Raw genomic sequence first — 24,264 nt, 5'->3', positions numbered from 1 at the left:
AGTCTAGAATCATAACTGCCACGCCAAGCAGAAATTCACCTGCACTGGAGTACAGGATTTTGTGTGGCAATAAGCATTTTTTTCAGTTATATTTTTAATTAAAAGTTTCCCACATTTGGAACTGAATCTGTAAAGATGTGGCAGATTGAGCTAGCACATCCAAGCACCACTGGTGCTTTGGGGGAAGTATGCTTTTTAAAAAATTGGATGGTTGAGCTGGGAAAAATCCAGCTGTTTTACTTAACATTGCACTAATCAGAGTTCTTTGACTCCTTTTTTTCTTCAGTGAATCCAGTGGTGTGTGTGTTGGCTCCTCACCCCCAACCCCTTCACTTTTGTCTTGTAAGATTGATTTCAGATAGTGATGTGGGTTAAAGCAATATAATATTAATTCACTGTAGTGGGTAATAGAAAGCTATTCCTGCCTTGTAGTTTCTCTCTTAAATAGGTCAGAAGCAGCAGGTAATCTTCATCAGCAAAGCAATTAGATTTTTAACCCTTAACTATCACATTGAGCCCTGAATTATTCCATGGTGTTTGGGATGATGGGGGTTGGGGAGTAGGGGTGCAGGGGTTGGGAAGAGAACCAGTAGTCAAGGGATTCACAACGTCCACTTTTGAGGTTAGGTTCCTTGATGGCCATTGTCAGATTGGACTGGGAAGCGTCGTTTTAAACTCCTGTTTTTCTCTCAATAAATCCACATTCCGCTTTCCATTAGAGAAGTAAACTGTAGTGCCATACAGAGCTGCTAAAACTCTAATTAGCAGATCTAAGAAAAATCAACTCATAGGAAGGTACAGGAGGAGGTAAACATGCTTAGAGGGGACTTGGGCTTACTAATGCTATTATATAGAAATATTTGCACAGATAATGCCTCCCCACCGCTGCCACTCCCAGGCTGCTTGATCTTCCTGTTTACTGTAATCCTGCTTCTCTGGGAATTACTTCTGTCTTCTCCAAGACACTTTCTTCCCAATACAGGAAGGGCTTGCTTATTTATTCATTAGCAATGTTGCACATATTAGCAACTTTGGTGTTCAGTTCATGGGCGTAGGTGTGTATATACACACAAACATACATAAATGCTGAACAATAGGAGACCCTGAACTATACATATTAACAGCTGAAATTTCTGTAACCAGGAAGAATTTTGAATTCTAATTCCAGGTGGCTTGGTTATGATATCTGTTTATGGCTGTATTTGGAAGTTAAACCTTCCAGATACAGCCATAAACAGATATCAACAAATGTCAAAATGACATTTGTTCAGCACTGGAAATACAGTGAATAAAATTATCCAACTCTCTCCAAAAGAAAAAAAATGTAACTCAGATAAGTTAATGAAAATAGTACCTAGAAACATTAAACTAGGATAAGAACTGCAAAGGAAATAAAACGGATGTGAGAGAAAGATTGTACTTGCAAGGTGGGATGTGGCAAATACCTTTTAGTAGCGGGCTGGGGATCATCTAGGAAACATCTAAAGCTTCGCAGCTTCGTTCTCTAGCACAGTTAAGAGATTCTCCTCCACCCCCAGAGTTGCCTCAGTTTTTTTCCTACAGCTTTTGACTCCAAAATTGTTCATGGAAATGGGTGGAGCCTCGCTTTTCTTTCCTTTCTGTCTTAAAATGGTTACATTTGCAGAGCATGCTCCTTGAGTCCTTCAAGCTGCAGCTTCTCCCAGCTGCCTTTGGCTCTAATCTCCTTATAGGTGTAGCACCATGGCAACAGGCCCAGCCTAGAGCCCAGGAACCTTGTTTCTGTTACCTGAGGGGCTGGATGCAGCCTGAGGAAGAGAAGAATATTACCTGTCCTGCAGCCTATTTGGAAGATGACTTCATGTTCTGTAATATGTGTTTCTGTTCTGCTTCTACTGAAGACTTGAAATTACACCTGGAAAACATTTATCCAGAGATGTTATCAGTAACTAAAGGCAGCAGGGGAAACCATCTTCTATTGGTTCTTGTCTTCTAAACACAGAGTTGTTTTCTGAGATGTAGTTCAGAAAGTGATTTGCTGTACCATGACATGTGGCACCGCTATGATTTTGGGGTGCACTGCAAGATGGCTGTACAGTTGCTTCATGTAGGTAGACATTTATTTGGTTTGAGATAAAATTAATTTATGTTTTAGAATATTTTCCTAAAGAATTTAAAACAAAAAAGTAAGCCTTATTTTGTACCTCCTATTTTAAATATGCCTTCATCTTCCCTGTTGAGAGACTCACTCCCAGAGCAGGATAGCCTTTTCCCCTACAAGCAACTCCTCCTGGGAAAAACGGGCTGGAACTGTTGTTTCATGTATTTAGAAAAGATTACAGTATCCTGTTGCCTCAACCAGGCTTCCTATGAAGCATATTGGGAAAGTTTGTATGGTAATTACATTAAAATTTGTTTTTGCATTTAGTTATTTATAGTTGATATGCTCTGTTGACAGTATATAACATGTCATTGTCTTATCCAGTAGAACAAAAGGAAATAAATGTGGAGCCATTACATTGTTATATTTTTAGGTGCAAAACATTAGGTGGCTTTTGTGCATCCTTTGTATTATCAATGGTAAATATAATTATTGAATTTTTGACCATAAAAAGATTGCTGAACATTAGAACACACATTTTTGTGTGTGGAAAGAAGAATGGACTAAGGTCCTATTGCTTAAAATGTTTTTTACTGTATGGAGTTTGATTAAACAGTGTTAGAATGGAAACAGAAGGGAAAGAGCAGCCTTTCGTGCTAGTCTCCTATATCTCATTACTTTATAATTTAACTGACAGCTACTCTGGCATTAAGTATTTTGGTTCCTTTTTAAGTTAACATGGTTATTTCAAGGAAATGAATGAAGCTGCTTATTTAATGTGTTTTACAAAAACAAATGTCTTTCCACAAGGCATTTCTTTTTATCCCCATTACTAGGTACTTCTGCTTGAAATATATGTATTTAACTCTGGGTGTTTCAGTCAATAAATACTATAATTATTGAGTAAAACTGCATAGCTACCCAGTTCTGGATTCAAGAATATTGTGTTTTATATTGTTTGGCTTCATTGATTCTTCCAAGGGGAAGGCAGTGAAGTACTAGCTCCTGTAGTGACAAGAGTCATGCTTCCCCGCATTCCTTTTTAAACAACTAGGGGACAGAATCAACCAGAATGCCTGAACAGTGTTGACAAAGGTCTGTTCTTCTAGTTTGAACATTTCTTTTGAGGGTGGGAAATTTCTTCAAGGCATTTTACTCTTTATTCATATTTGTACAGTAAAGCATAGATAGAACCAAAAGCTTGCCAGAAAAGAATTCCATATAGAGATGGAAATCAGACCTTTGGAAAAGCAGGGTCTTGTGCTGAAAAGTTTGGCTTTGATTCTGGGTTTGTGTATGTATGTTTATTCTGCCAAAGCAGAAGGAAACAGAATGAGGGTTCAGTCACTGCTATTTTGTCACTGATAATAGAGGTTAAAGCTATAGCATGGAAAAAAAAAAAAAGTAAAAGAAACGATATGTCTTTTGATAACACCTTTGCATAAAAAAAATGTGTAAGATAACCTTAGATGATATATATTTCTCCATCTCCAACACAGGAATGTGGATAAAAACAGTGTCTGTGGTGGAGCTTCAAGCTCCCTTGAGACTAGTAAAATTATAGTACATTTTTGTGTTTTGTTGAAAAAAGTAAGTGTGTACACACAGACACAAATATGTATGTGGCTTATCTGTGCCACATGAATATGGTCCTATTATTATTGTTACAGATTAACTGTTAATTTGCTCATTTATTTTCCTCTTAGGCATTTATACATTTGGTTAAGCCTCCATTGCATTTGACCTTTATTTTCTTGTTGGCCAAGTAATTACACTACCATAAATATCTCTTTCTACTTTTAGGTCTCGTGGGCTGCCTAAACTAAAAGAGTCACGTTCCCATGAATCCCTGCTGAGCCCATGCAGTGCAGTGGAATGTCTGGATCTTGGTAGAGGGGAGCCCGTATCAGTGAAGCCACTCCATAGCAGCATCCTTGGACAAGACTTCTGCTTTGAGGTAGAAAAGTGTAGGAAAAAGGAAGAGTAGTTAGACAACAAAGAGATTTTTCTATCCAGTATTCCTATGATCGCATTACTGTATTGATGATTTGATCATCTTAACTGGTTTTCAGTTGCTGAAAATTACCTACTTACAGGGGAAAAATTGGAAATCTGCTAATCTGATTATGTTGGTGATTAAAGTTATTAATGATGGCTTCTCATTCCTTTTGGGCTTGTCTGCTTTCAAAATAAATGAGTTCTTCTACTCAATGCTCTGTGGTGACCTAAATGGGAAGGAAATCAAAAAAAGAGAGGATATATGTATACATATAGCTGATTCACTTCGCTGTACAGCAGAAACTAACACAACATTGTAAAACAACTATACCCCAATTTAAAATAAATAAATAAATAAATGGGTTCTTAGTGCATTCTCAGTAGAGGTCACAAGATTAATAATAACTTATTGTTAGTATTTTAATTTTTTAGTATTGATAAAGATATCACACAATATGTTATTATTTTTCTCCTGAAAGCCAAACCCCCCAATTTTAATGATCCTTTTGAGGAAATTGACTAAAACCATAATTTTTCTAACTAAAACATGGGCAGTTCAAGATCTGGGACCATGTCTTATCTATCTTTGTAATCCCCAGCACTTAGCCCAGTCCCTGGCACATTGCAGGTGCCTAATTTCTTCAGTGAACAAATTGCCCTTCACCAGAAAATTATCATCATCACCTTTTATAAGGTAATTTCCCCCTCCCAAAGTAAATGGCCAATTGGCCATTTGCAAATTTAATTTCAAAACCATCCATATACTTGTTAGTGTTATGATTTAATTAATGAGCACAAACTTACAAAGTTATTAGTGATGAGTCCTATGTTAGATATTGTAGAAGTTGAAAGATGTTTTATACCTTTTCTTATGGACCTGCACTATCCAACAGAAATACAGTGCAAGCCACATGTGTAATTTTAAATTTTATTAAACCCAAATCCTACCACTTCTAACATGGAACTAAAAATTATCAATGAAACTTTCTACATTCTTTTTTTAAAAACTGAATCTTCAAAACCTGATGTATATTTTACACTTACAGTACATCTCAGTTTGGACTAGTATTTCACATGCTCACTAGCCACATGTGGTTAATAGCTACCATATTAGACAGAATGTAACATCTGATCTGATTCACTAGGTTATAATCTGAGATTGAGTTAATATATGAACCACTTTAGCAATTTGGACAGGTCATTTATTGGTGTTCTTTTGTATAAAAGTCACTTGAACTTTGCCATATTTGTAGAACTCAGTTCAACGGATTGTATGCCCAGCCAGGTGTTAGGTTCTAGGCATAGAGACAACATGCTTCATTTTTAAAGGACATTGATAATAATCATCAGGCTAACCTAATTAGATGATTGGCAATCAGACTGGTTGCCTAGTAGAAGAGAAATGGGTTCCAAAGTAATTCAATACTGGTAACTCTTTTCAGTTTCACGTAGTAACCTTCTGTAACATAATGAAGGCAGTCCCAAGAAATAAGCTGTTTTAGAGACCTTCTTCCCTTTTTAGTTATTTTTATTAACTCAGAATTGAGCATATTTATTTGCAGGTAATTTTAAAGGTTTAAGTTTAATTAAAGATTTTTAGTTTTGTTCTTTCTGAACTGTAGGCCAGTTTTAGGTTCCTGAGCTGAATTCTCAATGGCCTTTGTCTTCATACCTGCATTCTAGTAGATGCTAACTAGATAACAAAACAAAAAGTGAATGTGGATGTACATATAGATATCATAAAACCAGCAAATATAATTTTGGTTACCATGTAGTATAATATGGGTTCATAGCATATCTCTAAATCTTTCATGATACAAATAGGAAGATAGAGACCCCAAGCCCTGCATTTCCTTTTCCTTATCTCTAATCTTTATGTTGAAGGTTACCTACTTAAGTGGAAGTAAATGCTTCAGCTGTAACTCTGCTTCAGAGAGAGATAAGTGGATGGAAAACCTTCGCAGGACAGTTCAACCAAATAAGGTAATAGTGGCTTTGAATGTCCAAAAAATGTATAACTCTATAAGCAGTAAGTTGATTGAAGGTAAATAGAGTAATAATACCTTAAATTTTATAGAACTTTTAAACACATATACGTTTTGTCCTTTTATGCTCAAAATAATCTTCTTACAGATAGTATCATGATTTTACCAGTGTGGATAAGAGCAGCGGTCCCCAACCTTTTTGGCACCAGGGACCAGTCTCATGGAAGACAATTTTTCCACGGACGGCGGGGGGCGGGGGGTGGTTTGGGATGATTAAAGTGCATTACATTTATTGTATACTGTATTTCTATTATTATTACATTGTAATATATAGTGAAATAATTATACAACTCACCATAATGCTGATAGGAGGCGGAGTTCAGGCTGTTGTGTGAGCGATGAGGAGCGGCTGTAAATACAGAGGAAGCTTCGCTCGCTCGCCCACTGGCTCACCTCCTGCTGTGTGGCCCAGTTCCTAACAAGCCACGGACCAGTACCAGTCCGTGGCCTGGGGTTTGGGGACCCCTAGATAAGAGGACTCAGAGAAGTTAGGTCACTTGACCAAGTGAGAGGCTAGTACAAGACAGAAATGGGACTAGAACACAAGTTTCTTAATTACTTACTTATCTCTGTTTTATTTGCAGAAAGCTAATTCAGTTGCCACAAGACTGGCTATATGAGAACTTACAGGATGATATTTTTTTAACCCAAGTAAAATAAAATGTATGTGGCTCTCTAAGAGCTTTCTATTATCTTGAACAATGAGGTAGCAATCCCCTTCATTATTTTTTGACTGCCCTTAATGAAGAACATAGCATCACCTACTTTAAGAGGAAAATGTTGTCTTTCTGGGATTTCAACTCTCAAACACAACTTTGTTACTTCTTTATAGGACAATTGCAGACGAGCCGAAAACGTTCTCCGTTTATGGATTATTGAAGCCAAGGACCTTGCCCCTAAAAAGAAATATTTCTGTGAACTGTGCCTTGATGATACCCTCTTTGCTCGTACAACCAGCAAGACCAAAGCAGACAATATTTTCTGGGGTGAACATTTTGAGTTCTACAGCCTTCCACCTCTTCATAGCATCACAGTTCACATTTATAAAGATGTGGAAAAAAAGAAAAAAAAAGACAAGAATAATTATGTAGGGCTAGTCAATATCCCTACTGCCAGTGTGACTGGTCGCCAATTTGTAGAAAAGTGGTACCCAGTGAGTACACCTACACCCAACAAAGGAAAGACAGGAGGACCTTCTATTCGGATTAAATCACGTTTCCAAACTATCACCATTCTGCCTATGGAGCAATACAAAGAATTTGCAGAATTTGTCACCAGCAACTACACCATGTTGTGTTCTGTTCTTGAACCAGTAATTAGTGTGAGAAATAAAGAAGAGTTGGCCTGTGCCTTAGTGCACATTCTTCAAAGTACTGGCAGAGCCAAGGTAAGTGGAAAAGGAGGGTTGCGTTACCCAAAATCTCTTCCCTACCTTTTATGAAGAAAAAACACATGTTTACTGTGGAGATTCAAATTAGAGATATATGCTTTGCTATTGGTCAAAAAAAAAAAAGAATTAGGAAGGAAACCTATTAGTGGTTCTTAGATCCACTTATTAGTGGAGATTATAAAAGTAAAGAAGTAAAATGGAGACTAACAAGTATTTATTTAAAGTTTATTTGCATGAAATAGAGATACCGCAGCTAGCTCTTTATTGTCTGACAAAATAAATGGTAGGATTGGTGGATAATCCCACAATATGTTCAAGATTATTTATCTTTAGTTCTGGAGTGCATTGTATGATGGTTTTATTCCTCACTATATTTTAAATTAAGATTAACTCATGACTGTACCCAGCTAGTCACAGAAGGAGGTATTCCAGAAACATGCTGGTCATTAACAAGAGTCTTCATGAGATTAACATCTAAATTTGGAATTAAAATACCAAGGGATGTTATTTAATTGTTAGCTGTCTCATGATAACCTTATCTCAATTCATGCTGGATAGAAGTAAAAGTTCAGGAAGATAAAAGAAAGAAATATACTAATTGTATAAAGAACACTAAACAAATGATAGAATCTTTTTTTTAATTTTTATTGGAGTATAGTTGATTTACAATGTGTTAGTTTCAGATGTAACAATTGATAGAGTCTTTGATCAGCCTGAACTGTGGTAATTATCACCTCTGTGAGGCATATTCACTTAACTAGGCTAAATCTCCATTATATTATATGCAAATTGGTCATGGTAAAATTGTATTTTAGATCTAGAGGAGTTCACAGCTAGAATAATTTATGTAGAACTGAACAATAAAATAAAGCGTTTTTAAAATTTCTTGATACAAATCAGAATATATCAAATATTCAATATTTAGTCCCTTATTTAACTGCCTTCCTACTGATTATCATTTTGGTGGTTGAATTTACTAATAATAATTTTGAGCTTTCTGGTGTTAAAAATGTGTCATTGAAATTTTGAGTCTCATCTTTGAAATTGTATGGATATGTTCTTTCTGTTCTTCATTTGCTCAAGGTTCAAGGATATATGTAGGATTTTTTAACAGCTTTATTGAGGTACAATTTACATATCATAAACTATACCCATTTAAAGTGAAAAACTCAGTGAGTTTTGACAGATTATGCACCCGTGGAAACCACAGCAGTCAAGATACAGAATGTTACCATCACCCCCAAGTTTCTTCCTGACCCTTAGCACAAGAGTTTTAGTAGTGACTCCTAAGTCTACGACTCTTTTACAGTGTTGATCTACCCTGGAATAAATCCCGTTCATGTTTAAAATGCTTAATTTTAAAATAAAAGTAAATCAACAACTTTGAAATATCCAGTGAATATATAACATTCAAAATACAGGATGTTTTCAAATTGAACAGTAAACAATGAACTTTAAATCAAGTTCCTTAGACTGATGAGAAATGAAGCAGTTGTTTCTTAAGGGCTTTATTTCTCCTTATGCCTTCGTTCGCTATGGATGGTTGGATGGATGGATAGATGGATGGATGGATGGATGGATGGATGGATGGATGGATGGATGGATGGGGATACATACATACATACATACAAACAAATATAATCAGGCTAGAAAATGAGTTCAGATGTTTAGTTCAAGAAATGTCATGTTGATACTATAGACCAATTTGTAACAATTATATATTGAATGCCTAATATGTGTCAGAAGCAGTTAAATGCTGGAAATATAGAGGTGAATAAAAATAGACACTGTCTTTGGTCTCATGGGACTCAGTCTTCTGGGGAAAACAGATGTTAATCAAATAATTACGGAAATGTGTGATTACTGCGAAAAGTGCAGATTTTTAAAAAGTTATATTGTGCTGTGAGAATGTGTATTAAGGGGACCTGACTAGTGGAGTTCAGGGGCAGTGTTGGTAAGAGAAGGCTTCACTGAAGAAAGATGTGCAAACTAAAATCCAAAGGATCTGAGGAATTAACTCCATAGCAGTGAGGGCTGAGCAAGGGTGGGAGTGAAGCAGAACTGAGAACAGCATTTGCAGAAATCTCTGTGGTGAATAGACAACATTGTTATTAGAAAGGGCTTGATGTATTCAAGGACCTACCGAAAAAAAAAGGCCCTTGAGACTGGAGCAATACAGAGAAAATGGTATGAGATGAGGCTGGGAAGATAGACAGAAAGCAGAAAATATAGAGACTTGCAGGCCACATTCAGAACTACAGTCTATATCAAAAGTGCGATGAAAAACCTTTGAAGGAATTTTTAACTTAGGATTGGTGACACCTAAAATTTTATCCTGACTGACTTTTTTCTTTCAAATGAATCTGGTAGCTTTAGTTTTAAAGCAGCATTCCCAGGATGTTTGATATTTCATCAGTCTCTCCTAATGTATATTATTTATTCAGTTGCTTTCTGCCTAACTGAACATTATTCTACCAGGATTTTCTGACTGACTTGGTGATGTCTGAGGTGGATCGTTGTGGAGAGCATGATGTCTTGATCTTCAGAGAGAACACCATTGCCACCAAATCCATTGAGGAATACCTCAAGTTGGTGGGACAACAGTATCTTCATGATGCATTGGGTATGGAGAAGAAAAACATCTGTTTTCTTTCCCTTTTGATTTTTAGACCCTCATGAAACAACCAAATGGAACTCAAATTCTGCATGTTATCTGGTTCTAGCTGATTAAAGTGTGAAAGTTGGAGTTTCAGCTGTAAGAAGTCTCTGCAATACTCAGCAGGGGAGGAACAGCAGATTGATTTCTTACACTATGTACCGAAAGAGAAAGTTCATCAGCATAGGCAGCTACCCCCATGCCCTCAAGTCCCTGAGATTCTGAGATACACAGTAATGTTAGTAATGAGATGTCATTTCTAGTTGACTTGTCTCCCCCAAAGTGTTGGGTATTTATATCATGATATAAATACATTACCTAAGTCTTGAAAGTGTTAGCATTTGTTATTATGCATCAAAAATGGAGAAACTCCTTCCAATTCCCATAACTCCCAATTTCTGCCTTCCAGACCTACAGAATTTTTCACAACTAATCTTTGTCCAATCAGTAGTTCTTAATGACTAGGCCACCCACTTGCAGCTCCATATTTGGTCGTGAAATTCAGGTGTTAACCACTGGAGTAAGGCACTGTGCTCGACACTTTGATATACATTCTGATAAAGCAGACATGAGTTCCTTGAAGAACAGTGTCATTTTTTTTATCCCCATATCCCCAGTACTTCATATAGAATGTAGAGCAGCACCATCCTGAAGAAACATAATGTGAGTCACATGTGAGTAATTTAAATTTTCTAGCAGTCACAGTGTAAAAACGGTAAAGAGAAACAGGTAAATTTAATTTTGATAACATTTTATTTAACCCAGTATATCCAAATATTATTTAATATGTTATCAATATAAGAATTATTAATGAAGTATTTTACTTTTTTATCCTAACTCTTGAAATTGTGTGCATTTTATATTTATTACACGTTCAGTTTGCACTAGCCAAATTTCAAGTGCTCGGCAGTCACATGAGACTATCAAGAATAGACAATAAGGTATGAATGAATGGATAAATGTTTGCCCTTAGAGAGCTTACAATATAGATAGATAAGAAAGATAAGGATATCCCTATAACCAAAAAGAGAAAGAGAATCCTGTGCCTTTTCAAATAATTAAAGAAATTGATTATACCTGATGGAATTATAAAATTTCCCTTGTGACATTTATGATGTGTGTGTGTAGCTCGAAGTTTAGCAAGGTTTATAAAAGCAGAGATTGGACAAGGGAAATGGCAGGGATTAACATAGGGGAAAGAACCTCATGAACAAAAAGGTATCGAGGTACCAGAGAACCAGGCATGTTTGGAATATAGCCAATTAGCTGGAAAATAAAGTGAAAAAGACAAGTCAACAACAACAAAAATGATTAGACAAATAACTAGAACCAATTAGTTGAGGGCCTTGACTGCCTGGCTGAGGAGTGTAGATTTTACAGTAATCACTGGTGAACGACTGGAAGTTTTGAGCAGGGTGTTTTTAATAGAATCAGTTTAACAGAGTGATTTAAATGGGTTGGTGAAGAAAGCAGCTGAACGCAGAGAGCAGTTAAGAAGCCATTATAATAAGGAAGGCAAGAAATAACAAGACTGTGAATGAGGTAATCGCCAAGAGTAAGAGAAAAGTTGGATCTAAGAAATATTAAAGAAGTTGAGCTAATAGGACTTGGCAACTTTTCAGTTTGTGAGAATGGGGCAGGACGTGGTGGAGGAGGAGATCAAATATTACAGTGAATTTGGGGCCTTCCTGAGTGACAAGAAGGATGATGAGATTCTTAACAGAATGAGAACATAAAAGTAGTAGGCTTGAAAGAATGAGAAATGATATTTTCACTTCACATGTATTCAACTTGAAGTTCAAGTAGGAAATCCCAGGGGTTCTAGGTAGGAAATCCCAAGACATCTGTCTAGCTGGCTGGCGAAAATTTAGGACTAAGTTACCCATGTGGAGGGAATCAATGAAACTACAAGATTACAGGAGCAGGAAGAGGATAGGGCCAAAGACAGATCTAACAGTGCACCTGGTTTATGGTGTAGAAGGAAGCAGAGGAATCAGGGAAGTGGTCAAAGAGAGAGGAAGCATGCATGCACACGTGCAAAAAAAAGAAGGAAAATACTGTGTCTTAGACACCAAGAGGAAAAAAGTATCAATAGAGATTGAGGAAAGTAAAGATTAAAAAGAAAACATGGCTATTGCATTTTGATGACTCGTGATGGCTGGGACTGCTCTCAGGAGCACAGGAGCCAGGTTGCACAGGCTAAAAAGTGAATGACTGCTCAAGAAACAGGACCGTTGTGTTTACCTATGCTGGACTCACTGTAGTAGCAGTTAATTCCTACTTTGGAGAAGTACATTTTTTCTTCTCCTGCTTCCTATCTTCATATTTATTTCTTTTCTCTAAGTCATGTGCTTTAGTTTAAGATCTAATAGGAATTTAAAAGAAGACTAGTGAAAATGGATTTTCATTGACATTAGGAAAGGTACAGAATCAGAGTTTCACATAAAAAGCTTGTACAGTCATATCATAAATTACATATCGTGGTTTGCTCTAATGATTTGCACTGCCTTATAAAAAGCAATGATGATGCATCTCAAACAGTATTCTCTATTCTGGGGAGATAAAGGTGTAGATATTTGTTGACCATCTACTTCTTAAAAATCAGATATTCATATTCTACCATCAGTGTGCTAAATAGGCTTCCCAAATGAAATAATTCCTGAAGTGAAAAGGAGAGACAAGTCCTTTGTTAATCATTACAGTTAATTATTAACTGTCCTAGAACAGTTAATAGTTAAATAGCTGATTGGCTCAATGAGACCTGAAAATTGATTCAGTGAGCAGGGGAAGAAATTCAAGTAACCCCACAAAGATCTCTATTATATTTGTAACCCAAAAACAAGGACCAGGGTGGTGAAAATGGCTACTGCTTCCAAGAGCACAAACAAAATTAATTGGTAAGCTTCTTCAGGAGAGAGATTCTACTGTCTTCTCCCCATCGAACTCCCCATATTTCTAGTTAGCCTTTTTTTTATATATATAAATTTATTTTATTTATTTATTTTTGGCTGCACTGGGTCTTCGTTGTGGTACGCGGGCTTCTCATTGCGGTGGCTTCTCTTGTTGCAGAGCACGGGCTCTAGGCACATGGGCTTCAGTAGTTGTGGAATGAGGGCTCAGTAGTTGTGGCTTGGAGACTCTAGAGCGCAGGCTCAGCAGTTGTGGCGCACGGGCTTAGTTGCTCCGCGGCATGTGGGATCTTCCCGGGCCAGGGCTCAAACCCATGTCCCCTGCATTGGCAGGTGGATTCTTAACCACTTCACCACCAGGGAAGTCCCTATCAGAAGTTTTAAATTAGAAGGCTTCACAGTGAAGTCTCAGTGAACCAAAAAATCAAATTAATAAGTACAGCTGAGCACTCTGAATAATTAAAGTTTTGTTGTATTTCGTACACTTTGGGCAAAAAAAAAAAAAAGATGTTATTTGCAGACTACCTGAAGAATTCTCAGAGAAAATTGAGTTAAAAGTTGCCAGTCATATTAAACAATATCTACCTGCCTTTTAGCCAGTCTTCGTTTATCTTGATTAAAAGCATTACTATTTACAGACTCTGCCTCAGTTAGACTTAAATTAAGTCTTTCATCTGTTAACCCCTTTTACCTTTCTCATTGAAATCAGTTTGCATGTTGATGCATCTGATCAACAGGAAACACCATCTTCTGTGACATATAGAAGGCCTCTAAATTAGAGGGCCTAATTAGAGGCCCTCTAATTAGAGGGCCTCTAAAAAGGCCTAATTTCCACCACTGGTGGCAGAGGCAAATTTCCTTTTAGCAATAGTATGTCCGTACCTAGTGGCTTATTTCTATACGTGAAATTTGGATGCTAGATAATAATGAGTTAATGAAACACACCATAGAACATTCTAGGCACAAACTCAAATTTAAACAACATATTGAACACCCATCCTCTTTGTCCTTGATCTCTTTTTTTAAAGGCAGGAGAGCAGACATGAAGGGATCATTAAATCTGTCTCAGTAAGTTGTGATCGGCTAAACAGCTTCTAGGTGCAGATCTATAAAAGTTCACCTTTCAATATGGTACTTTCCACACTATCAGACATAGGTTACAGTTCTTTTTTTTTTTAATTTATTTATTTTTGGCTGCGTTGGGTCTTCATTGCTGTGCTTGCGGCGAGTCGGGGGTGGGGGGCTACTCTTCGTTGCGGCACGCGGGCTTTTCATTGTGGTGGCTTCTCTTGTTGCGAAGCATGGGCTCTAGGCGCACGGGCTCAGTAGTTGTGGCTTTCAGGCTCTAGAGTGTAGGCTCAGTAGCTGTGGCACACAGGCTTAGTTGCTCCACGCATGTGGGATCTTCCCGGACCAGGGCTCAAACCTGTGTCTCCTGCATTGGCAGGTGGATTCTTAGCCACTGCGCCACCAGGAAAGTCCCAGGTTACAGTTTCAAAAGTGAAAAGAATTTTCTCAAGTTTGGAGGATTTTAAATATATCATAATCAGGTAAAAATAAAAACTTTATAGACAATTAATTTACTTCTGGACCCTTGAGTTGTTTATTTGGTTCTTTTCTTGAAGAATAAAAGAAAAATACTCTCAAAATTCACAAGTTATTTATTAATATTAGTTATTATCTCCTGGAATAGGTATAACTCACCTAGGTATAAGCTGAATATTAATGATATAAATTTAGAGGTGGATTGATTTTTACATGAAGTATTTGACATTGATGACTTATTTTTAAATTCAGGTACTCTTTAAATGAGGTAAATTCTGTGGGAGCACATAGCATAGGTGATGTTGAGAACATGTTCAATAGAAATCCTGTGAGAGTTGGTAAACATTTTTAAAAGGCTTTTACCAGTTTTGATTATTTCACTCTATGAAAAGTTATTCTAAATTTACAAGGTTTGTACATAACAATACTTATTATATGGAGCCCCTACTAAGTACCAGGCACCATATCAGACACTTTTCTTTTCATGCACTATTTTCAGATCCTCACCATAGCTCTAGAGGGTTGGAGTGATTAATGCTATTTTCCAAATAAAGCACCCAAAACTCAGACTAGTTAAGTGACTTCTCATGGCCCCACAGTTGGTTAAGTGATGGGTCCAGGATTTGACCCTAGATCTTTCTGACTCCAAAGCCTTTACTTTTTCTCTGCACCACTTTCTTTTCTGTGCATCACTTAGATTCCTCTTCTCCAAGCATTGTTCTTCCAAATAATCAGTTCCCATTCCTGTATCACAGCTATTTTTTAAATCTTTCATTTATCCTAGTACTAACCATTTTGATAGAAAATGCTCTTTGATATTGCTGCTGCCACTTAATTTTTTATAGGAATTACTGTTCACTTTCATGAAATCTATTAATAACTAGCCTGAACTTCAGTTAATATAAGCAGATTTGAAAGGAGCTGTGAAAGTTCTACTCCTCTGTCATAAAGACCTATAAAAAACAAAAAATAAAAACATACTACCATCTCTAACAAATATTTATTGAGCCCCTGCAATGCTTTGGAAGCTATTTAATAGGCTTGGGATTTGAACATGAATAGAACCCAGTCCCTGACCTTCAATGGTATTCATCCTAAAGATGAGACAGGCGTGTGAACAAATAAGCACAAAACAGTGTGAAACATAGAACAGAACAAATACATGGTATAGTGCATGGTGGAGGATAAACAGGTGATAAACAGGTAAGGTAAGGATTTGCTCTTTCAGGAAATACTGGGCATATCTCTATAGAGGCTAAGATATATGAACAGGGCGTCTAAGCTAAATTTATTTGGAAAAACATCCAAATTATATAAAGAGATGCTCTGCTATGTGCTATGTTGAATGACTATCCCCATTAGGAGAGGTAAGCCTAGAGACCCTTACTTGAATCTGTGTTTGCACCAGTATTAGCAGTTAAAAGCATAGGTAAGCTAATCATTCAAACTTGGGTTATTTATTCTTCTAAAATAGTAACAACATTATTCATAAGGTAAAGAGGCTTTATAATAAAATGATTTCCTGCTATTTAAATATATTTGTGATTTCAGATAAAAGATTTAAAGTTGTAGCATTTTTTAAAGTAGTTTCATTATTCTTTTTGTAAATACCATGATGATGATGTTAATGAGTGCTGTTTTTCCACTTCCAGAGTAAGAAAAATAAACATGACGTATAGGAGGTGGTATCTCTTGGGTTCCAGAGCAATAACCCTTCGTGAACAGTGTTTTGTGCCCTCCATGTCAGGCATCAGAACGAATTCCCCATTACACATTTTAGTACAGAAATCCTACATTCTTTTATTCTCTTCAGGAAGACACTATTTATAGTTATACTGTCCGTCATCTTCTCTCTCGAAATAGGGGAGTTCATCAAAGCTTTGTATGAGTCAGATGAAAACTGTGAAGTGGATCCCAGCAAATGTTCATCTAGTGAACTGATAGACCATCAGAGCAACCTGAAAATGTGCTGTGAGCTGGCTTTCTGCAAGATCATCAACTCTTACTGGTGAGCTGCTGTCGGTGCTTCACTCCCTGCTATTGGAACTTCAGTTTTTCAATATGAGTTATCACAGTGTTAACTGTTATTTCCCAACCAAAGGAAGGACTTATGGGAAAAATTGAAAGTTTCCCTAATACAGTTTTGTCTAAAATCTAAATCTCTCTTGTAAGCAGAAGTTGCTCTGAACTGTCCACATAAATATAATATTTCCCCAGAATATTAGCACCACATTCTCGAATACCAAAAGTATTTTGAGGACTTTTAAACATATTTACTAGTGTCAAACAAATGTGTTAATGATTTTTGATCATTATTCTAACCCCAGCAATTGGTGAGATTTTGGAAGCTTTTTGATGAACAGTCTTTAGAGAGATTATGATGAGCTGTAGTAAACTAAATGGTTTAGTCAGGAGCCTCATGCCATTTTCCCACTTTGCAAACCTAAGTTTACACTAATTCCTGAGTTTTGTAGCTTTGGGTTTCTGGTCTCCATCTGGACGTCTATGAATTTTCCACCACTTCTCAGGCATGAATCAGACAGAAGCTCTCTCTATTAGGCCCTCCTCACAGCCTGGCTCTGTTGGGCCAGAGTGAGATCACCTGTGCTTCCTTGGGTTCTAGTACTTTTATATTTGGTCCTTCTTCCTTCCCCAGTGTTTTCCCTCGTGAGTTGAAAGAAGTGTTTGCATCCTGGAAGCAGCAGTGCCTGAACCGCAGCAAGCAAGACATCAGCGAGCGGCTCATCAGTGCCTCGTTGTTTCTCCGTTTTCTGTGCCCGGCCATCATGTCTCCCAGTCTCTTCAACCTCATGCAGGAATATCCTGATGACCGCACATCTCGGACTCTAACTCTCATTGCCAAGGTCATCCAGAACCTGGCCAACTTTGCCAAGTAGGTGTCACTACCATAACCACTTTTTAACAACATTATTTAAAAAGTACATGAGGCCTAACCTTTGGATGAGCGTGGGGTGCCTCGTAACTCATGTTACATGATTTTTATTGTGGTATTATTAAAAATAGCAAAAAAATTGTAATCAATTTGAATATTCACTTTATAGAGGAATGGTTAAGTAGTCTGTGCATTCAGTGGAATATTTGCAGCCACTGCAAGTTGTGTTTACAAAGAACCAATAATATGCAAAATGATACAGATATAATTATATTAAATGAAAAGTTTTATTAAAAACTCCAGCCAAGGGCTTCCCTGGTGGCGCAGTGGTTGAGAGTCCGCCTGCCGATGCGGGGGACGCGGGTTCGTGCCCCGGTCTGGGAAGATCCCACATGCCGCGGAGTGGCTGGGCCCGTGAGCCATGGCCGCTGAGCCTGCGCGTCCGGAGCCTGTGCTCCGCAACGGGAGAGGCCACAACAGTGAGAGACCCGCGTATCGCAAAAAAAAAAAAAAACTCCAGCCAAAAAAAAAAAGATAGGATACCAAATGGTGCGTATACTTTTATCCCAACAATATGAAAACACAAAAACCTAAGTATAGGAACACTGGGAAGAGCAATCAGTCAAAATTCTATGGTTACATTATCTAAGACAAGTGGCCTGGCCCCTTCAAAAAGTCAATATCATGAAAAATGGAAAAGATGGAGGGAGGACTGTTCTAGATTAAAAGAGACAATGCATTGCTTGAATCTTAATTGGATCTGAACTGGAACAAACATTTATAAAAATCATTTTGGGGACAATTGGTAAAATTTAAATATGAACTACATATGAGATAATTTATAAATAATGTCTTTTAAAAGTTTTAGTGACAGTAGCATTGGTTTATGTAAGCGGTTTTCCTTATTCTGGAGAAATAGGTGCTAATGTACTTAGAGGCTATGTCTGCAACTTAGTTTAAAATGGTTCAATCAAAAAAAGAGAAGAGAGTGAAAACAAACGGCAAAATGGGAACAGTTGGTTAATATAGGTGAATGGCATATGGGTGTACGTTGTATATTCTTTGAACTTTTCTGTAGCTTTCAACTTTTTCAAGAGAAGTTAGGAGAAAGCAGTTGGAGAAGAAATGCACTGAACTGTAAATAGCAGATGTTTGGGTGGTGGAATGGGTACACCTACCCTTTTTTCCTTCCACTTTTCATTGTTTTCAATTTTTTCTTAAGTTTGTATAATTTTTATAATTTATAGAAAACAATTTTAAGAAATCACTGAGAAGCAATTCACACTGGCAAAATCGATCCCAGATTTACTCAGTATTGAAGCTTAAGTACAAGTTTCTAGTAGCAATGTATTGAAGGAAAAGATTAGAACTTCAATGAGATACATTGTTTTGTAGCATGTGGCTTTTTAGAAGTGCACTATTTTAACTTTGTGTGCTCTATATACATGCTAACACAGAAATATACATGTTTACCCATATTTGAGCTAATTCTTGTAAAAATTGTTTCTAGTTTATTTTGGAACATGTTTTATGGACTTAAACTAGGCCTGGAAGATAGCTAGAACCTAGATAGGCAAAGAAGAGAGGAAGTTCTCTAGTAGAAATAAATAGCATGAGCAAAGGCTTGGAGAAGAAAAAGAGTATAATGTATTTGGGGGACTTTGAAGAAGCTAGCAATATTGAAGGTTTATACTGATAATGAATGTTTACAATGGCTTTAAATACCAGGAAAAAAGGATTTTGTCTTTACCCTATAGAGAATAGAAAGCTATTCAAAGTTTTTGACTATTAATATAATATTAAGAAAGTATGTTTTAGTATTTATCACTTATAGATAATAAACAAATTAGTCACCTCCCCAAAATTAAAAAAAAAATGTATAGGTCTGTGTAAAGTCAATTCAAAATGATCACATCTCTTTTCCTGAATATGTTCTTTCTCATTTTCTCTCCCTCTACTTCAGATTTGGTAACAAAGAGGAATATATGGCATTCATGAATGATTTTTTAGAACACGAATGGGGTGGAATGAAGCGCTTTCTTTTGGAGATCTCTAATCCGGACACCATCTCAAACACCCCAGGCTTTGATGGTTACATTGATCTGGGCCGAGAGCTTTCAGTTTTGCATTCCTTACTGTGGGAAGTAGTTTCCCAACTTGATAAGGTAAAGTAGGCGGGAAGGGTAACAGGAGATGGGAGGTAGAGAACCCTAATGTACCTGGATTCTGGAGAATATCTACAGAGTAATCACATTCATGCTTTCTGCTTGTTGAAAGCAACCTTTTGCCCTAGAAGTCTGGGAGGAAATAGTTTTGATTTCTGAGTAAAATATGTGCCCTACAAACCAGGAAATTCTAATAAGCCACAAAATTATTAACATATATTTTTAAGTAGTTACCTGAATTAATGGAGTATATATTTCTATAAACAAATATGTTTGTGTATTTGCCTAGAAACTAATATCAAATATTGTTGTATGAAGCCTTATTCATGTATAGTAGAGTGAGAAGAAACTTCATGTAGTAATTTCTAACGGAAGTGTGGACTTAGAAAAATACTGAGACTATCACGTTTAAGTAACTTACCATGAGATTTATTTTTATCATGCAAGTCAGAGGGTTTAATATAACTATTAGTACCTATAGAGTTATGTGGGATCTGAAAATCCTGATGTTTTCTTTTCATCTGTAGATGTGAATTAAGAATAGAGAAAACAATTATCATTTTTAATCATTTATTTTCTGACTATAAGCTAAGAATTTTTTTGTATACCATATTAATAACTAAATATATACCATGCCAATCATTTTCTTCCTTCTCGAATTTTGCAAAGAGGAATAGAATTTGTTATGGAAAACAGTCTAACAGACTCTGGCTAGGTTTATCACAATAAGTATTTATTGATGTTTTTGTTTGCTACAGCTACTTTATAAATATCTGTGGTGGTATGTTAGAATAACTTCAAAAAACAAAGTTATTTTTCTGTGATAAGAATTTGTTTATTTGTTTTCCTCCATTTTCCTATTATCTTTATTTTTTTTGAGTCAGAACATTTTTTATTTTTTGAATTTTATTTTATTTTTTAATACAGCAGATTCTTATTAGTTATCTATTTTATACATGTTAGTGTATATATGTCAATCCCAATCTCCCAATTCATCCCACCACCACCACCACCCCCAATTATCTTTAAAAACATTGCACCAATAAAATGAGGGAGAGGGGAGTAAAACCTATTAACAAAGACCACCTTCCTGAGGAAATATAAATGGTAGGGTGTCCACTGGTGCCCAAAACATTTGTAAAATAATAACCTGTTTCTTATTCTCAAGGACCCCTTCTTAACTTTTAGAAATGCTAGCTAGATTTTAAGTTGCAGCTATGCCGAGGGTAAATTCCTTGGATATGAATCATGGCTCAAGAGAGTCAAGCAAGTAAAGACATTCTTCAGATGGCACTGTACTCATTTGAGCAGGGTAGAAGAGTCTGTTGAGAAGACAACGAAAACCCGGAGGCAGCCATGTAAAACTGCCTCATGGATGAAGGTTCCCATAAGACCCCATGAGAATGAGAATTCCCCAAAGAAAAAAATGATTGAGATGGATAAAGCAAATCATAAAAAGTTATTCTTCACTGAATAACTGCATCAGTGGGATGCAGATACAGTTATCTTCTGAAATCAACCTGGTTTATTCAGGGTCAAGGTCTTTTTAACAGGCTTTGCTGTGTAAACACACGTTCTCCTTTTTAATTTCTGTTTGGTCCTGGGAACCAGCAGTACATCTATCTAGACACATCTCATAGATGTGTCATAACTTTGCTGTTTAAATTTTTTTTAAAAAATTGTCTTGCTGATGCAAACTCAGCTGGCAGTAGGTCAGGGTTCCCAAGATTAAATGGCTAGTGGATGGCAATATCAACTGTGTGCCCTGCAGTGCTCTGGACCCCTGAATGCAACACCTTCTTGTATGTCGGCATGCATTTCTTTCCTCACATGATCCCTTTTCTTTGGAAGTTTCATCACACTAGCCAATCCTCTGGTCTTAAAGTTCTTTTTGGTTAGAAGGTGTTTGGTTCTTCCCCTACCCTCCCCCACCTTGATCTACCAGCCTCCCAAAGATTTAGTTTGCTTTGCATGTCTATTTTAGTTGGAATGGCAATAGTTTGGTTGTTTTGAGCATGTCTTTTAATTTTTATTTGCATAATCCTAATTTCTATTTCCTTTCTTTCCTCAATGTCTGCTGCATCTTGTTTCGCCTCCTCCATTCATCTCGACGCCATGGTTCTGCTGCTCCATAACAATGCATTATGAACCTGCCACTCCCATATGCAAACACCTACCCTTCCCTCCAACCTCCACCCCTCCATCAATGGGCATCGTTGTCCCAAAAACAATCTGTGGTGGATATCGCAATGCTTATTATCCAATTAGGGTGAAAATTCCTTCCTACAGGCGACCGTGGCAAAATTGGGACCTCTCCCTCGTGTTCTTGCTGATATTACCAAATCTCTGACTAATCCTACACCAATACAACAGCAACTGAGACGCTTCACTGAGCATAACTCCAGTCCAAATGTCAGTGGAAGCCTCTCCTCTGGCCTGCAGAAAATTTTTGAAGACCCTACTGACAGGTATGAATTTCAGAGAGAATTGGAACTACTTATCTCAGAGGGAGATAATATGTAGAGATTTGGGAAAAATCTATTTAACTTACTTGTTGAATTTACAACTTTAAAATCATGAGCAGTTGGAAAGAATCTTCTGAGATAAATCCAATTGTTTGTCATAATAATACACATGATCTAGGATACTTATTTTCTAGAATGATATTGTAGAGTTATATTCAACAAACTTATAAAAAGAACCTATGTCCTGCTTAATGGAAGACTAAGAGCTCTATGAAATTGATATTTTCAGGTGTTGTAGCGCTCAAAAATCTGAGAACCTCAGTGGAAAATATTTTAGAGCTGGCTGTGTCAGTTGAACAGGTAGATACAGTGTTGATGCTTAGACTTTGTTTTCTGTATTGGCAAGACTTGTGTCTTTAGTAGGGACCCTTTGGTTGTGCAGTCAGGGCTTCTCGAAGGTTTAGACAGAACCAATTAACTATAAATTGGAATACCTTGGGAGGTGTAAAACCTAACTAGGAAATGATTGGAATTCTAGTAAAAATCTAAGACAGGGATGGAGTGGTCTATACAGTGTTATTCTCCGCCTTTGAAGAAAAACTAAAAATGTTGGATCTTATCCTAAGAATTGTGATGATGAAATCTGTGTTTAGAAACCAATGTAAGTCTCCACACCAGACCTCTGAGCCTTCTGAAGAGTTCATGTGCTTGAGTTGAGGAATCTTAACTCTGTTGAATTTGCCTCAGGAGTAATTAAGGATCCTTTCTTTTTCCACAGTGATTTGCATAAACTAAAATCTCCAAGCCAGGACAACACAGATAGCTATTTCAGAGGGAAAACGTTATTGCTGGTTCAGCAAGCCTCCTCCCAGAGCATGACTTACTCTGAAAAGGATGAAAAGGAAAATAGCCTTCCTAATGGCCGGAGCATCTCCCTCATGGACCTTCAGGACACTCATGCCGCCCAAGTGGAGCATGCGTCTGTCATGCTTGACATGCCAATGCGCCTGACTGGAAGCCAGCTTTCCATAACCCAGGTGGCCAGCATCAAACAACTTCGGGAAACCCAGAGCACTCCCCAGAGCGCACCCCAAGTGCGAAGGCCCCTGCACCCAGCCTTGAACCAGCCAGGCAGCCTCCAGCCCTTGTCATTCCAGAACCCTGTCTATCACCTCAATAACCCAATTCCAGCAATGCCAAAGGCCTCTGTGGATTCCAGTTTGGAGAACCTAAGCACTGCCAGTTCCAGGAGCCAAAGTAACAGTGAAGACTTCAAACTCAGTGGACCCAGCAATAGCAGCATGGAAGATTTCACCAAACGTAGCACTCAGAGTGAGGACTTCTCCAGGCGGCACACTGTGTCGGACAGACACATACCTCTTGCTCTGCCACGGCAGAATAGCACGGGGCAGGCCCAGATCCGAAAAATGGACCAGGCTGGGCTAGGTGCCCGAGCCAAAGCCCCACCATCCCTGCCACACAGTGCTTCCCTACGTAGTACCGGGAGCATGTCACTGGCATCTGCAGCTCTGGTGGCCGAACCTGTGCAAAATGGGAGCCGGTCCCGGCAGCAGTCCTCTTCCTCCAGAGAGAGCCCTGTTCCCAAAGTGAGAGCGATCCAGAGACAGCAGACACAGCAGGTAGGGGTGAGTGCTGGAGGGGGCTGCCAGGTACTTGGTCCAACTGTTTCCTCGGTTCTTTATATATAAATCATTGAGAAATCCAATTGCTTAGCAGGGTTTCCACTTAAAACTATTTTTTGCAACCTTTTAATGGAAGAGGAAATGAAAAGTTTGGGAGGCTTCTGGCTAGATGAGGCAGCAGAATGTAGCTTGCCTCATTACTCTTAGGAGACTGTAACAACCACTCCAGGGGCCTTTCTGTCTCTTCAAGCAGCAGAGCTGTGATCTCAGCACTGAGAACAATCTGTGATGTTGAGTAATAATTAGACACTTAAGCTGTGAATCTGCAGGCCAGATCAACTAGGATATATTTTGGGAATCTGGACATTAATCCTCCTTAATTTTTTTTCTTAAGTTTCCAGAATAAAGTTTTGCACTTTCAGCCAAGAGTTTAACGTAACTGCTCTCTACTCCATCCCCCAACTCCCTCTGGAAG

At 37.6% G+C, this 24,264-nt stretch overlaps 1 protein-coding gene across 6 annotated transcripts in view; it reads left to right on the top strand.

Annotated features, from left to right (window-relative positions):
- Positions 1–24,264, top strand: part of RASAL2 (RAS protein activator like 2) — a 385,368-nt gene that overhangs the window by 339,820 nt on the left and 21,284 nt on the right. For all 6 annotated transcript variants that reach the window (XM_060295897.2, XM_060295908.2, XM_060295903.2 and 3 more), the window contains 9 exons: positions 3,884–4,037; positions 5,963–6,061; positions 6,956–7,510; positions 9,992–10,136; positions 16,487–16,631; positions 17,280–17,516; positions 19,480–19,681; positions 21,971–22,149; positions 22,925–23,786. In XM_060295897.2, the coding sequence (XP_060151880.1) occupies positions 3,884–4,037; positions 5,963–6,061; positions 6,956–7,510; positions 9,992–10,136; positions 16,487–16,631; positions 17,280–17,516; positions 19,480–19,681; positions 21,971–22,149; positions 22,925–23,786 (2,578 nt within the window). The remainder of the gene's footprint in view (positions 1–3,883; positions 4,038–5,962; positions 6,062–6,955; positions 7,511–9,991; positions 10,137–16,486; positions 16,632–17,279; positions 17,517–19,479; positions 19,682–21,970; positions 22,150–22,924; positions 23,787–24,264) is intronic.

Source organism: Globicephala melas, chromosome 1 (genome assembly GCF_963455315.2).
Source record: "Globicephala melas chromosome 1, mGloMel1.2, whole genome shotgun sequence".
In the NCBI taxonomy this organism is placed as follows: Eukaryota; Metazoa; Chordata; class Mammalia; order Artiodactyla; family Delphinidae; genus Globicephala; species Globicephala melas.
The sequence above is the reverse complement of the archived record's forward strand: the minus strand, read 5'-3'. Positions and strand labels throughout refer to the sequence as shown.